At 51.1% G+C, this 13,566-nt stretch overlaps 1 protein-coding gene across 2 annotated transcripts in view; it reads right to left on the bottom strand.

Moving 5' to 3' along the window:
- OLFM1 (olfactomedin 1) overlaps positions 1-13,566 on the bottom strand; it is a 30,744-nt gene that overhangs the window by 11,986 nt on the left and 5,192 nt on the right. Inside the window, exons 1-3 of one of the 2 annotated variants that reach the window (XM_065035640.1) lie at positions 8,001-8,810; positions 6,061-6,210; positions 585-740 (exon numbers count right to left, since the gene is read on the bottom strand). In XM_065035640.1, the coding sequence (XP_064891712.1) occupies positions 585-740; positions 6,061-6,210; positions 8,001-8,150 (456 nt within the window). In that variant the 5' untranslated portion in view covers positions 8,151-8,810. Of the gene's footprint in view, positions 1-584; positions 741-6,060; positions 6,211-8,000; positions 8,811-13,566 lie in introns of those variants that run through there. The other variant, XM_021280032.2, reaches the window with a different exon arrangement.

Here is a 13,566-nt window from a genome sequence, read left to right on the forward strand (position 1 = left end):
GGCTGATCTCTTTACTTCTCGTTTGCGTGACACCAGGACAAAACATATATAATACATCACAAGGTGCTGGCTCTGCTGCCACCACCATTCCTTCAAAAGTGGACATTTGCACATCCTTGAGATGTGCAGTTTGCCAGCCCAAGGACAGTTGTGATGGTTGTGCTTTTGGGTTTACATTTTGAGGGAGAGTTGATTTCTTTGCTCGATCGCCCCGTTGCTACAACCACTCCAAGGATGGGCTTTTCCCCAAGAAACAGGGAACCCCCCTCACCCTGACCTCAGCTGCCCCGAGGTCTCCCCGCAGACCCCATCTCACCCTACACTGCCCTGTGTGGGGCACCCAAGTGGTTCATGGGGATGGGAATGCAGAGATTTATGTTTTTAGCCTCTAGAAAAATGTTCTGCGGCTGAGGATGTGATGGCACAACCAGGATCTGGCCGTGCTTTGGGGAGGAGGATGGGTGGCCACCAGCACCGTGTACGACCAGACCAAGAGCTACGTGAGCTGATGGGGACCAAGGTCATGTCCACCATGCCAAACCCCTGGTCACAGCTTCGTTAAGAGGACTGGAAAGCAGACTTACCTTAAACTGCCTTGCCAGGTGCTGCTTGTGGCTTTCTTCCACTTGTTTAAATTTTGATTCCAGTCCCCTCATCTGGTTTTCCATCTTCTCGACGTACTGTAGGTCTCTCTGAGTCCGCCTGTCCAACACCTCTATCGACTGGGACATGTTTTGCACCTGTCAAACGAGAAGGGACTCATTGAGGAGGTGTTTCTCCGGCAGCCCCGCTTGCATCCTAATGCTGAACGTTAACCTTTTCCTACACAGTCAACAAAGCTAAAGGGCAATCAGCCTATGCATTATTTACTAGTTAATCAACAGCATCGCATGGTATTATGACCCCGCGCTCTAAAACAGAGCAAATTGGTTTCCTAAACATTTATTCTGCTGTGCTACAGAGAATAATTTAAAGACCGCACATGCAAATAAGGGCTGCAGTCAAGGCTAAAATGCATCACTCTCAATGGACTCCGAGAGGCTGGGATGGCATGAGAGGCTCTTAGTCGAGCAGAAGCACATCTGACGGTGAGAAACACTTCTGAGGTGCACATCATCATTCCTTCCTGCACGTAAGTGACACTTACTGATTGCTTAAGTGCAAACTTTACTCCCAGCTAGTAAAAACTTCATTATCCAAACAGCCCTACTGTTTATACAGCATCTGCCACAACAAATGCAGCTGCAGGTGAGGGCATCTGGAAGCTGGGAAGTACCGCGGGAGCTCCCGCTCTGGCTGGTCCCACTAGTACCTGCCCGCTTGGGCGGTTGTGCCGCGTCGGCATCTTTTCCAGCCGACCGACACCGCATCCCCGTGGCTCCCCGCACAGTGCCCATCTGGCCCTGCTGAAGGAATGATGCAAGAAGGTTGGCTGGGCTCCTCGTGAGAAAAAAGGTGTGAGGAGGGAGGGAAACGATAGCTAGGTTGACCTGGTTTTGAAGGCTGGCTGCCATCTGATTTATTATTATATTCCCTTCTCTTGTTTTTCAGGCTAGAAAAAGGTAAATGAAGCTCTGACTTAGGCAAGCACCTAATCACCTGTTTAGCAATGGGTGTAATTTAAGGTCTTTGCATCAAGGATGGTTGTGTTTGCACCACGGTTTGTATATTACAGGGCTCAGCCTGCAACTGGTGCTCCTGTCACGGCCACGATACCCACAGAAATAAAACCGTCAGCATCAGGATGGATGACGTTTGTGTTTAAAACGAATTAGGAATCTGAGTGTGCTGCTGCGTCATGGCCCCAACTAAAGGCATCCTGGTTCAAGACTCTTCATCTGTGGGTGTCTGAGCAAAACCCAAACGTGAACCAGTGCTGTCTCTGCAGATCCACCCCGAGATGCTTCCCAGAGCCCATCCTGCCACAACCGCTCGTCTCCATCCTCGCCAAAGCCACGCACAGACAAGCTGGGATGGGGGAAGAACAGTGCAAGTGCGATATTGCCTACAGCAAATGACACTGGGCTGCTGTGACTTACCTGGAGTGACAGAGCGAGGGGACAGCGGGACACCCGCACGCAGCCGGGTCTAAGAGGCCACTCGCTGCAACCAGCACAGGTCAAATGCCAACTTTGGTGTGTGCATCTCTGAAGGGATCAAAATGCCCATTGCTCATGCACAACGACAGGAAGACTATTACAGGGAACTATTAAAAATGTATGGACAACCTATATTTCAAAGGCCAACAGTGAGGAAACATTTTGTACAACCAGTACAACTGCTCCAGGGGTCTGATGGTCTGCCTCAGCAAAGGTGAAGCTATTTTCAGTCTCCAAGTCCCAACCCATCATTCAGAGATGGAACAGCACCCATCCTGACTGCCACCCAGGACCTGCTCAGGGAGATGTGAGGAGCAGGGAAGAGCAGAACAAGACCCTCTTGGTTTGAAGAGCAGAAGAGCAAACATCCCAGGGGTTCAGAAGCTCCCAGCATGCACGGTTGGGTGCTAATTCACCTGGGCTGAATGGGGAGGAGTTTGAAGACCTCTCTCTACCCCGAGGCAGGAGAATAGAAGTCTTAGACAAGCATGACTGGTCTGCAGATACTTTTATCCTAGTAATCCAGCCTACCTTCCTTTGAATCGAGCAGTATCTACACAGCAGAATTGCTCCAACTGATTGGAATAGGAATGACTTGTAGGGATTGCACAAAATTGGCCACATTTATTCCACTAATGCCTAATCCTAATTAAAGGTCAAGCTGCAAGTAATCAGAAAAGAGCATTTCTGTAGCGATACACTGGTATGTGACCCTGCAGGGGCTGAGTGAGGCTACGAGGGGCTACTTACGCTGCCTTTTGGGCGATGGGGAGGGAGAGACAGACTCCGCTAGGAAATGAATCACAGCATCTCACTCCAGCTTCTGCTCTGAATCACCTCTGGAGGAGCCTCTCTCTCCCCTGCCTGCAGAGGAAAATAGCCTCCTCTAAACCGAGACGCCTAAAATTAGCTGCTGTGCTATTTCAGGGATGTGTTTTACAAGCCCAGGCTCTTGCTATTTGTTGCCCATGCTGTTTTCAATCAGGCAAGATTCTGGCCAGACTTGTACAAAGTCGGTCTCCATCACTCCTGATCTCTGACAGTAACGCACGCTTCATCAGCTGAAGATCTATTTGTTTTCCTTCATTAGCACATTAAGCCCTTGATCCAGCAAAGTACCTTGGCACATGATTAATTTCAATGAGCCTGTTCATGCTTAAACTTAAGCATGTACATAAGTGCTCTAATGAACCGAGACTGAAGGATACTGTCTCTCAAATTCCCTCAGCTTCATCCATTAACCGCTATCCTCAAATATCAGCTAAAATGCTTTTTGCCTCCATTGGTGGAACATGCACTCTTAACATGAAACCTCATTTTCCATCAAGCTAATGGGAGAGAGATACCTGCAGTTGTCTTGGGGAAGAGTTAATTTTAGCATTTGAAATAGAAAACTGATACAAATGAAACTTCCAGTACTGTTCTTGTCATCTTGTTTCAGAATTAAACCAGAGTAATGGAGAGTCAGTATTGGTTTTACAAGATCTGGATGATCAAAGCCATGGTTAGAACCCTGCTCAGGCTTCCCGGTGGGTCAGCTCAAAAGAGCTGTTCTAAGCCCATTTTGGGGGTTTGAATTGGGATGAATCTTTAGCTTTGGGTATCCAGACAAACTGGTGGAGCAATACAATGAGGCATCTTGAGGCAGATTTTCATGGTCTGGAGGAAGAATTAGGAGAGAGATGGACTCAGCTGATGGACCAAGACATGAAAAGTTCATCTTCTAAGGTCTGTAGAAGGCTAAGTGAAGCCTGAGAAGAAATGTCAGTGTCTTCCCTATATACACCTCAAAGTGAATATCAAAGGAACAAAAAGAACTGTTTAATCTGGAAATCAGTGCTGGCAAAGAACAAGGATTGGCAGGAAACCAAAACTGGTTAAACTATCAGAGGAGGAAGCCCTCTAGGTAACAGGTCCAAAAAAACCAACAACAACAACAACAAACAACAAAACCCAACTGTTTGAAGATAAAACATAATCTGTTTATGACCAGGATTTAGCTGATGTCTTGGCCTGAATGCGGTCCAAGCCCTGGCTTCAGCACCTGATACACACTCGGTGCACTCCAGCCAAAGATGAGCTCAGGCACCTCGGTGTCACACCAGGGCTGCACCGGCTGTGCGGTGGCCCTGGCTCCCTGTCCCCCCCACCGCCTGCTCTTGACACTGACGGGGTGCCCAGGATTCTCTCGCAAGCAGCATGAGCTGCACTTTCTGTGCCTGTGCCCATGTGTTGAGTGTCAACGGGGTCTTGGCAGCTTTGAGCCTCTAAGTACATTCAGCTGCTGAAGCCTCCATGCAGAGATTTTCCACTGAAGATGCTGTAATTGGTTTGTGTACCCACACACACATAGAAATGCAGGTTCTCTCTCACCCGTAAAAGCAACACCTTATTATTTCCATAGATGAAATGCAGGTCTCCTCCTTTGAAAAACCTAAACACAATTATCTCTTTGACACATTATGCTGCTTTGTCTGCTGGGAGAGAGAAATCAGGAGATGCAAGTTTTCCCATCTCAAAGCTAGAGTTAAAATGCCAGATGAGGGAAGGAGTTTTCAGGATTGAAATCCTTCCTGGGAAGCTGGAAGCTCTTCTCTGCCATTGCGTTTTCCTATAGGGATTATAATTTCAGCCTTCGTCAAGATCAGATGTCTGGCACTGAGAGCCTACTCTTTATTTTGGGGTTTTCATATAGGTTAGTGTAGGAGTGAGATGCAGACGGATTATCAGGCAGGTACCATATCCCCAGAACACATGCCTTGAAATTCCGCTCCTCCCTCACTTTATTCATTGGCAGCCAGAGAGCTGCAGAAGGCAAAAAAATCACTGAGCACTTTCAGCCTCCGCACGGGAAGCGATGCTACCCCAGGTCTCGTGTGCCCAGCTCGCCCGTCCATTAGCAGAGGGCATTGGGTCAGATCCTGCTCGTTTAATGCATACGAGTAGTTCTGGGAACACGATGGCGCTCGGACGCCTGTGTCAGCTGCTGATACAATTCCTGCTGCCTCTCAGACAAATGTGCTGTTGGACCCATTGCTGTTATTGCTTAGAGAAATAAAAGCTTGAGTGGGATTATTTATAGAAGCCTCTGACATACCGAAGGATTGTTTTAGGGCTAAATGTTTCCTGCCTCGCTTTATTGTCCTTATCACATAGGAAAATGAGTTAAGTGTAGGTTTAATATTGTTATGAGTGACTAATACATCAACTTCCCAAAAGCAGTGGGATAAAAATTATTTTGTCATGCACAACACATGCCAACACAGCATTAGGGCATGAGGGATAATTAAATCTCAAGCACAGGAGTCCACTCCTATTTTAAAGAGAAGAGCAGCGTTTCACATGAAACAGCATTTCTTCAATGAAATCTATTATCTGGAAAATTTCTTGTTATCGGGAATGTTTCCCTAATGAGATTCTTTGATCTCTTTAGACAGCAGACTATTAAAAACTAATCAAGTGGATGTCAGCATTAGAAAGAAAACCACTAACTGTCATTTCTGTGCTATTTGATGTCGACAGCTTGTACTGTTTTATTTGACCTTTTTAATATCAGCTTGGCTAGGAATGCAGGGGCTTTGGGTTTCTAATTCTATCTTCTCTCATCTTGTTGAGGCTCATCCTTTGAAACTGCTTGTGTTAGCGTAATGAAAAAAGGAGTAAATAGTAAATTACATCTTTTTTTTTTTTTTTTTGCAATGTAGTTCAATATTTTTGCTTTGATCTCAGCAGTTTTAACCTGACCTTAGGCCACAGTCCCTTTTCCTCCGTGCCTTGCAAACACTTAGAGGTTTATCCTCCTGACTGCAGAGGATTATTTCCCACTACATGGGGACGGCTACAGCACAGCGGGGCTGGCCCAAGGGGTCTGTCTGCCCTGCAAACCAAGGCTCAGCACAGGATTTTATCCCCAATATCATGCCAAACCAAACCACCTTTCCCAGAAGGGTTCAACCGTTACCTTTTCTAATAGTTGTCTCAGCTGCTTTGTCCTGGCATCACGCGAGCACATCGTCTGTTGAGGTGCCACCACTGTGCATATACAACGTCCCTCGCTATCTTGGGCAGAGCTGTAGACCTGCCAGCTTTCCTCTGGGTTGGTAGGCAACACCTAATTAACACAGGGAAAAACGGGTTAAGTAAATGAGGGGAGGCCTGATGGGGGGGCAGGAGGTGAAGGGGGCTGAGTGGAGGAAGCAGCGGGGATGTGGCAGATACTGGAGCTGTGCTGGAAGCAAAGGGAGGATCCTCCGAGGGCCCAGGTGGTGGAATTCACTTGCAATGCAAAAATATGGATTGGGGACAAAGAAAAGAAGGGTCTGAAAAGGAGAGCAAGAGCTGAAGCAATATGGCAATGTCGGTGGGAAAGTACGGACATGAGGAAATCCATGAAATAGCAAGGGTTGTAGTGAGCTGTAAGGAACCGAGCGCTCGTGGTGGGAAACCCGCTGTCATTGCAAACCCCTCGACTTCTCCTTGGCACCATGAGAAGGATGTGCCCAAGCTACCAGTGAGGATACAGTGTCCTGGCTCAGGGCTGGGCAGCAATCACGGCGTATCTGCAGAGCTCTCCCGGAGCAGCAGGAAAAGCAGCTTTTCTGAGCAAATGTACACCGGGAGTTATATTTCCCCCTTCTCCCCCAGACTCTCCTGGGGATGGGGAGCTCCACCTGAACAACCATTTCCCTGCCAATGTTCTGGGGTCCTGGGCAGGGAAAGCCCCAGCCAGGCACACCAGCAAGGAAGGGATGTGGTCCAGAGGGTAGGACCAGCATCTCAGCCTGAGCTTTCAGGACAGACCGTGGAAAGGGAACCCAGCCACAAGCACAGCACGTTCCCCAGTCCCCCTCGTGCTCTCCAGACCTCTCAGATCTTAATTTCCCTTTGATCTCGCAGCACTTTGCAAAATACGTAATTTAATCACAATTCAACCTCTGACTGCTTTGAAGGTAACACTGCTTTGCCAAACAGAAAGGAAACGTTCTCTTCACTATTTCAACCGGTTACAAATAACCTTGCAAATACCCATGTTGACAGACATGCACTATCAGAGACGGCTAGGCACACAATTTGATTCTCTAGCTAAAACAAGCGAAATAATGGGTCTCATAATCCCTCGTAACATGGAAAAAATTTCAGCTTCATTCATATCCAGCAGAACCACTACATTAAATACTCGTCTTGAAACTGCAGAGCTATAACATGTTGGCTGTTTCAGAAGGCACAAGCGTACAGCCTGGAGGCAAAAGGTGCCCATTTTTCCCTGCTAAGGCAAGACAGACGAACGGATTATTTTTCTCATCTATTTCCAACGTGGCAAGCCCAGGCACCGTCCCAGCCCTCCAGCGAAACAGGGACAGGAAACATACGGCACGACCAAAATAACACCGCAACTTCACTGCATTTCGCACCCCATTAACGACTATTGATTAAAGGCTGGGACGCGAATGAGATCTCGCACCTGCTGTCCCAAAGCTGCTTTACCCAGCGACTGCAAAGCAGCAGCGAGGGAAACTTTGCAACCCTTTAGCTAAAGACACCGGGGGGCACCCGTGTCACCCCCAGCCCAGCCCCCCATCTCTTGCAGCCCCGCACCGCCCCGATCCCGGGGGGCACTTTGCAAGCGATGTCCCCATATCATCACCCCAAAGGGCGACGGCTCTGCCTCTCTCTGCAGCCGGGGGGGCTCCTGCAGGGCCTGCCGGCGGGAGGGGGAAGGCGGCAGCAAAGGAGCCAGACGGCCGGGGAGCTCCCGGGAGCAAGAACGGATTTAGGCAGCCCGGGGGAGACCCAGGCGAGGAGGGACCGGGCGGCCGGAGGGGAGCGGGGCGCAGCCGCCCCGGTAGGCAGGGATGCTCCGGGCAGCCGGGCGTCCCCCCGCCCGCCGCCCCCCGCACTTACTCCCGTGCTGCGGTCCAAGGTGCCGCCCGTGGCCGCCGTGAGTTTGGTGGTGTTGAGCCCCACGAGGGAGGGCAGCGTCTGCGACATCCAGTTGGTGATCATGGCCATGGTGCTGAGGACGACTCCAATCTTGAGTAAAGGCACAGACATGTCTGCGGGGGGGAGCGCCAAGCACCCTTCATTCTGCACCGGCGCCGGGCTCCATGCCGCTGGGGACGGGCTGCACCAGCCGCCCGGCCGCCGCCACCGCTCGCCGCCGGCCCATCGTCCGCCGCCGCCCCGCCGCGGCCCTGCCCGGCGCTGGCGATGGTGCTGCCGGTGCCTGTGCCGGTGCTGCCGGTGCCTGTGCCGGTGTCGCCGGAGCGGTGCTGCCTCCCCTGCACCCGCCGGGCGCGCCCCAGCCGGAGCCGAGCGAGCGGCTGCAGGAGGCGGGACGGGGACGGGACCGGGGCGGGAGGCAGAAAAGAGGGAGGGGCGGGAGTGGGGGGGCGTGAGCGCCGCGGGGCGCCCAGCCAGAGAGAGACTGCGGAGGGCGGGTGGGAGGCAGCGGGGAGAGAAGGGATTTGGGGAGGGAGGAACGGAGGGGAGGAGAAATTTAGGGAAGGGATTTTTTTTTTTTTTGGAGGGAGAAGATTTGGGGAAGGGAAGCGGAGGGGAAGAGAGGAGAAAAGATCTATAGAGAGGGGAAAGAACTGGAGAGAGGAAAAAAGGACTTTGGGGGAGGGAGAGTAAAGCTGGGGAGAGGGTAAAAAATTGGGGAAAAGGAAAAAGATTTAGGGAGATGGACGATTTTGGTGAGGTGGGGAAAAGATTTGGGGAGAGAGGAAAAGAATTTGGGAGGAGGCGGCAAAGATTTGGGGAGGGAGGAGAAGGGGGCGGAGGCGGCACCCTGCTGCGGCGCGGCACGGCAGCGCCCCCTGCTGGCTGCCGACGGCACCGCCGGGCGCGGTGCGGGAGCGGGCGCGATGCGGGAGCGATCGATGCTCGATCCGGAGGGGCCGCGGCGAACGGGGGACAGAGGGAGCTGCTGCCAGGCAGGGGGTTTGGGAGCAGCATTCCCCGCTGCGGTGCACGCAAGGCTGCGCCACTCCCGTACAAACCCACGAGGCGTGGGACCCACGTGGGGGCACATGGTGGTCCCCAAGCCTGTGGTCTTCCCAGGCTGTGGGTCATCAGAGCATCGCCCATATCTCCACTTGCCCTCCCACCACATTCTGCAGCCTTTCTCCATCAGCACGAGGGATGCAATACACTTGTGTCAAACCAAAACACCCAGAAACTCTGCACTGGAGCTGGCAGCCCCGTTCTTGCCCCAAAGCTGCTCTTGCCCCATTCCTGCCCTAAAGCTGCTCTTGCCCTGCTCCCAGCAGGCAGGGCTTGCATGGACAGGGGAGATGGGACAGCATCCAAAACTGCCAGAGCATCCCACCCCAGAATTCAAAAAAACCTCTTGGCTTTCTGTGGCTTGTGCAGCTCTGAGGCAAACAATAACAGGACCTTAGCCCTACCTGGGATCATCCCAGCACCCTCCGGCTCTGCTGCTCTGGGCAAAGGGAGCAGGGACAGGTGGCAGCCAAGTGGAGCTGGTTCTGCAGAGAGTGCCAGGGACTTTCTGTTAAAGCACTGGAAGCACATTTAGCAAGTCCACCAGGTGGAGGAAAAGAGATGAATTTGAGTACGAGTGCTGACACCAGCTTGGATCCTGTCCCTCTGACAAGGCGGTGGCAGAACCAGACGCTGGCACCTGGGAGGCAGTGGCTGGTGCATGTCACAGGCTGCAGCCATGAAATGCCATTCCCTTCCTTCACTTACCAGCACCCTCAAACAGCATCACCCCTGCCCTTTCCACCTGCACCAGCCAGACCAGCTCTCATCTGGGTAAGTCAGCCAGCTGACAGGTCAATCCGCTGCTGAAATCAGTAAGAAAACACTCCTGCCCTCTGAATATGACACTGTTCTGCTCAGGGCTCCCAAAGTAGCTGAACCCCACGAAATCTGCTTCAGCCAGCCCAGGCATCCTTGGCATGGCACACTTGTTGTCAGGTTGTGCCTGAGGAGGTGGTCAGCACCAAGGAGGTGTTCCAGCTGTGGTTGTAGGAACAGGGTCTTTAGGCAAAAGCCTCAGATGGCTTCAATCTTTTAGAATAAATCACAGCTCCCCGTTTTGTTCCAGTTCAGCCCGTTCTGCTTTAACAGTTGCTTTTGCTGTGCTCAGCACGGTAGCAGCTGAGACCCTGATTGCTTCTCTGATTTCATGCCATATAAAACACTTGAGTGCAGCACTTATATCATCTTAATGTTCATTTTGAAAGAGTTTGTAAGTAAAGTTTGTCCCTCCTATTTGTCTACTCCAAACACATACAAAGGCAATTAGACCTACGGATACGTTGTTATTTAAAAAGGTATTCAGCAGGGTAAGAAGCACTCCTCTGCCTTGCTCTGGATTCCACCTGGGCTAACGAAAGACTCATTTCCTACCAGTGCATGCAGCTAATTTAATTCATATGCCCTTCAAATGCTTTGCAATGATTAAAGTTTCTGCAGATGGGGACAGTGAGGCACAGAGAGAGGAGCAGCAGCCACAAGTCCCTGCTAAGGAGGGGGCCCATTATTTGGAATATTTTAGCAATGCCCAGTGCAGAGGGTCCGTGCAGGTGGGGGGGAGGCAGCAGCAGTCAGGAGAGCCGCTCCACATCCCTGCAGCAAAACCCTTCACGTCAGCTGGAAGATGGGCTGTGGCGTAACAACGGGGGAGAGAGAAATCCAGGTGATTTCCTTCCCTCCTCTTGCTTCCAGCGGCTATGAAATAGGCAAAAGCAGCACGTTTTTGGGAGTCTTTGCTGGTAAGATAAAGGGAGTTAAGGCAGAGACACCACGAGATGGGCTGTTCTTTCATACCTGTTCAGAAAGTTCAATGACTCGATGCATTAATGACCTGTTCGGGGAGCAGGGTGGCCCTGAGCCCGTAGGGTACAACCTGTGCTGGCAGAGCCACAGCTTGTCCCCAGCACATCACGCTGCCTGTGACAAGCTGAGCCCACATCAGCCGGTCCCAACCAGAGACTTGACAAAAAAAGAGGCTCCCAGAAATGCCACTATTTCAATTTTTTAGGGATGAGGGGTTATTCAGCAGGAAGAGGCGCTGGTGACCACTGTGCAATGAGATGCTCCCGGTCACCTCGTGCTGTGCTGGGTCATGGGCATCAAGCAGGAAAATGACCTCTGTCATCTCAGCACCTGAAGTGGGTGATGTGCAAACATGGAAACCTCTTCCCTACCCTAATGATTTCTCTGTTTGTAGAAGCTCAGCGTGGCAACAATATGAAACACAGGCAGCAAAAAACCAGAAGGGACGTGAACTTGATGTGGGAGACATGATGTTGCCCTTACTCATGCTGTAGCAAATCAGAAGAAATGCCAGCAAAATCAAGAAGGAGGAGACTCAGATGACACTGTTTGACCTGAGAGCATTCACTGATGGGACTTTCCAGAGCGAAGCAGGATCCGTCCTTAAAAAGAGCAACTTTTCCTTGTAACATTTGCAGAAATCTGTTCAGTACCAGTTTTGCTGAGCTGGTTGAATTTACCTTTCTCCTGATCAATGCCCAGGGCATTGCCTTGCAAAAAAACCTCCTCATGTCACTGAGATTTTCTTGTCCCAATGCATTTGCTACAGTCACCCTCCCCACAAGAGCTGGGGTTGCAAATGTGCCCTCTCGGTGCCTCTCCTGCAAAGAGTAAATAGCAGGAACAGATGAACTGTTAAGGAACAAAGGATGCTATTTGCATGCATATATTCTGAGCACAGAATGAGAAGGAATGACAGGTAAAAGCAAAGAATAGGGTCTTCCAAAATAGCTACTTGGTGGAAAATTCTGCTGCTGAGAAGTGATAATGTAAAATGGGACTGTCTGCCTGAAGGAGCCCTACAAGGGTCAAGGTTTGCAAACATGGCCAACTCCTCTGACTGTGTGCACAGGACATGATGGTCATTGTCTCCCTCTCCTGGCTGGTTCAGAGAAGAGGTGCTGAAGTTTCTGTTGCTCCCAAGCTTAGGTGGTGATGGTGTCTGTAGACCCCAGTCAGAGCGCTCCTATTTAATGCATGGTGAGAGGACAAGACCTGCTTTAAAATATATACATCTGTAATTTAACAGCCTCAAATGTTGCTGTTGCTCCAAGCTGGCTCAGTAAACGCTGGAGGCACCTCAGCTAACACTTGATATCTCCAGCGAGGAGGACACGTCCAGCTGGCTGTCAGATGGAGGGCAGTGCCCCAGGCACCTTCCCAGGGCCGGCAGCTCCTGTCCTGGGAGCACAGGGCTCAGGAATTTCCCAGGGCACTCAGGCCAGTCCTGGGATTGCTCCGGTGCCTGGGACAGCCCATACTCAGCTCTTTCCCACTGCTCTCTGCACTGGAGCCCCGTGAGATGTGCCATGTCCTCTGGCCAGGGGCTGCGGGAAAGATCTTGTCCTTTCCAGGAGGACCTCTCTGTGTCACTTCAGGAATCCTCCTCACTTAGACTGACTCTTCTCCAAATCTCCCTCCTGTAGCTGATGGAGGGGCTCTGAAGGAGGACTCTCTGCCTCCACTGCCTCCTTTCATCCCTCCTGGAGTCCCTGTTGCTGCCCCACCGCCAGGTGCTGCTGCGTTCCTGAGTGAATGATGACATTTCTCATCCCCCTCTCAACTCAGAAAACGTTCACCCCCTTCCCTCACTTTCCTCATTACCTGTGCTTGTGGCAGGAGGTATCCCAAATCCCTCTGCACCAGCCTGTACTCAGCAGGGGGCTGTGAATGGTGCCAGGCAGCAGACACACCCCCACCTACCCCCGAAGGCAGTGTGGGCAACTTCATCTCATTAAGGAACATACACTCCGTACCCGTCACCTCTGGAGCATGTGGCAATCTTCTGTTGCCGTGGGACATTTGTCTCAGCAGGTCACAACTGTCACAGGAATAAATGGTACCAGATTTCCCTGATTTTTGGCTCTAACCTCCAAATATCCTTGTCCTTTTGGCTGTTTTTGTCACTATCTGTGCTACCATCACTCACACAAGCCTCAGTCTTGGAGCTGCACCCTGTTACCTCAGCACTGTACCAAGGCAGAACAAACTCTTCCCCTCCCATTATGGACAGGTGGGGAAAGTAAAATAAGGAAGAAAACAGCAATTCAAGCCCCCAAAGTGCTTTGGAAACTGTGCCCACGATGCTGCAGATCACTGCCAGCTCCTGGTGGGACTTGGTGTGAAACCACCTGTGCCTGATGCTGAGCTCAGCTCTAGGAGTGGCCTTATTTCAGGATCAGGCACCTCAACATGCTCTGGAAAGTTCAATCCGAACTATGGACGCTGGGACTTCTCCTTCTACATCCCAAACGCTCTGCAACCTTCCCTTTTGTCATCTGCACAGCATGTGGAAACGCTGCAGCAAAAGGAACACGCTTCTTATGTTACACTAGAACAGAATAATCCCCTTTGCAGGTCTTCACTCCGCTAAATCTGTGTTTAGCTAAAGCTGCTCTTGACATGAAACTCCTGCTCTACCAGCAAGTGCCAATCCATG

The sequence above is a fragment of the Columba livia genome, chromosome 19, assembly GCF_036013475.1.
Source record: "Columba livia isolate bColLiv1 breed racing homer chromosome 19, bColLiv1.pat.W.v2, whole genome shotgun sequence".
NCBI classification, from domain to species: Eukaryota; Metazoa; Chordata; class Aves; order Columbiformes; family Columbidae; genus Columba; species Columba livia.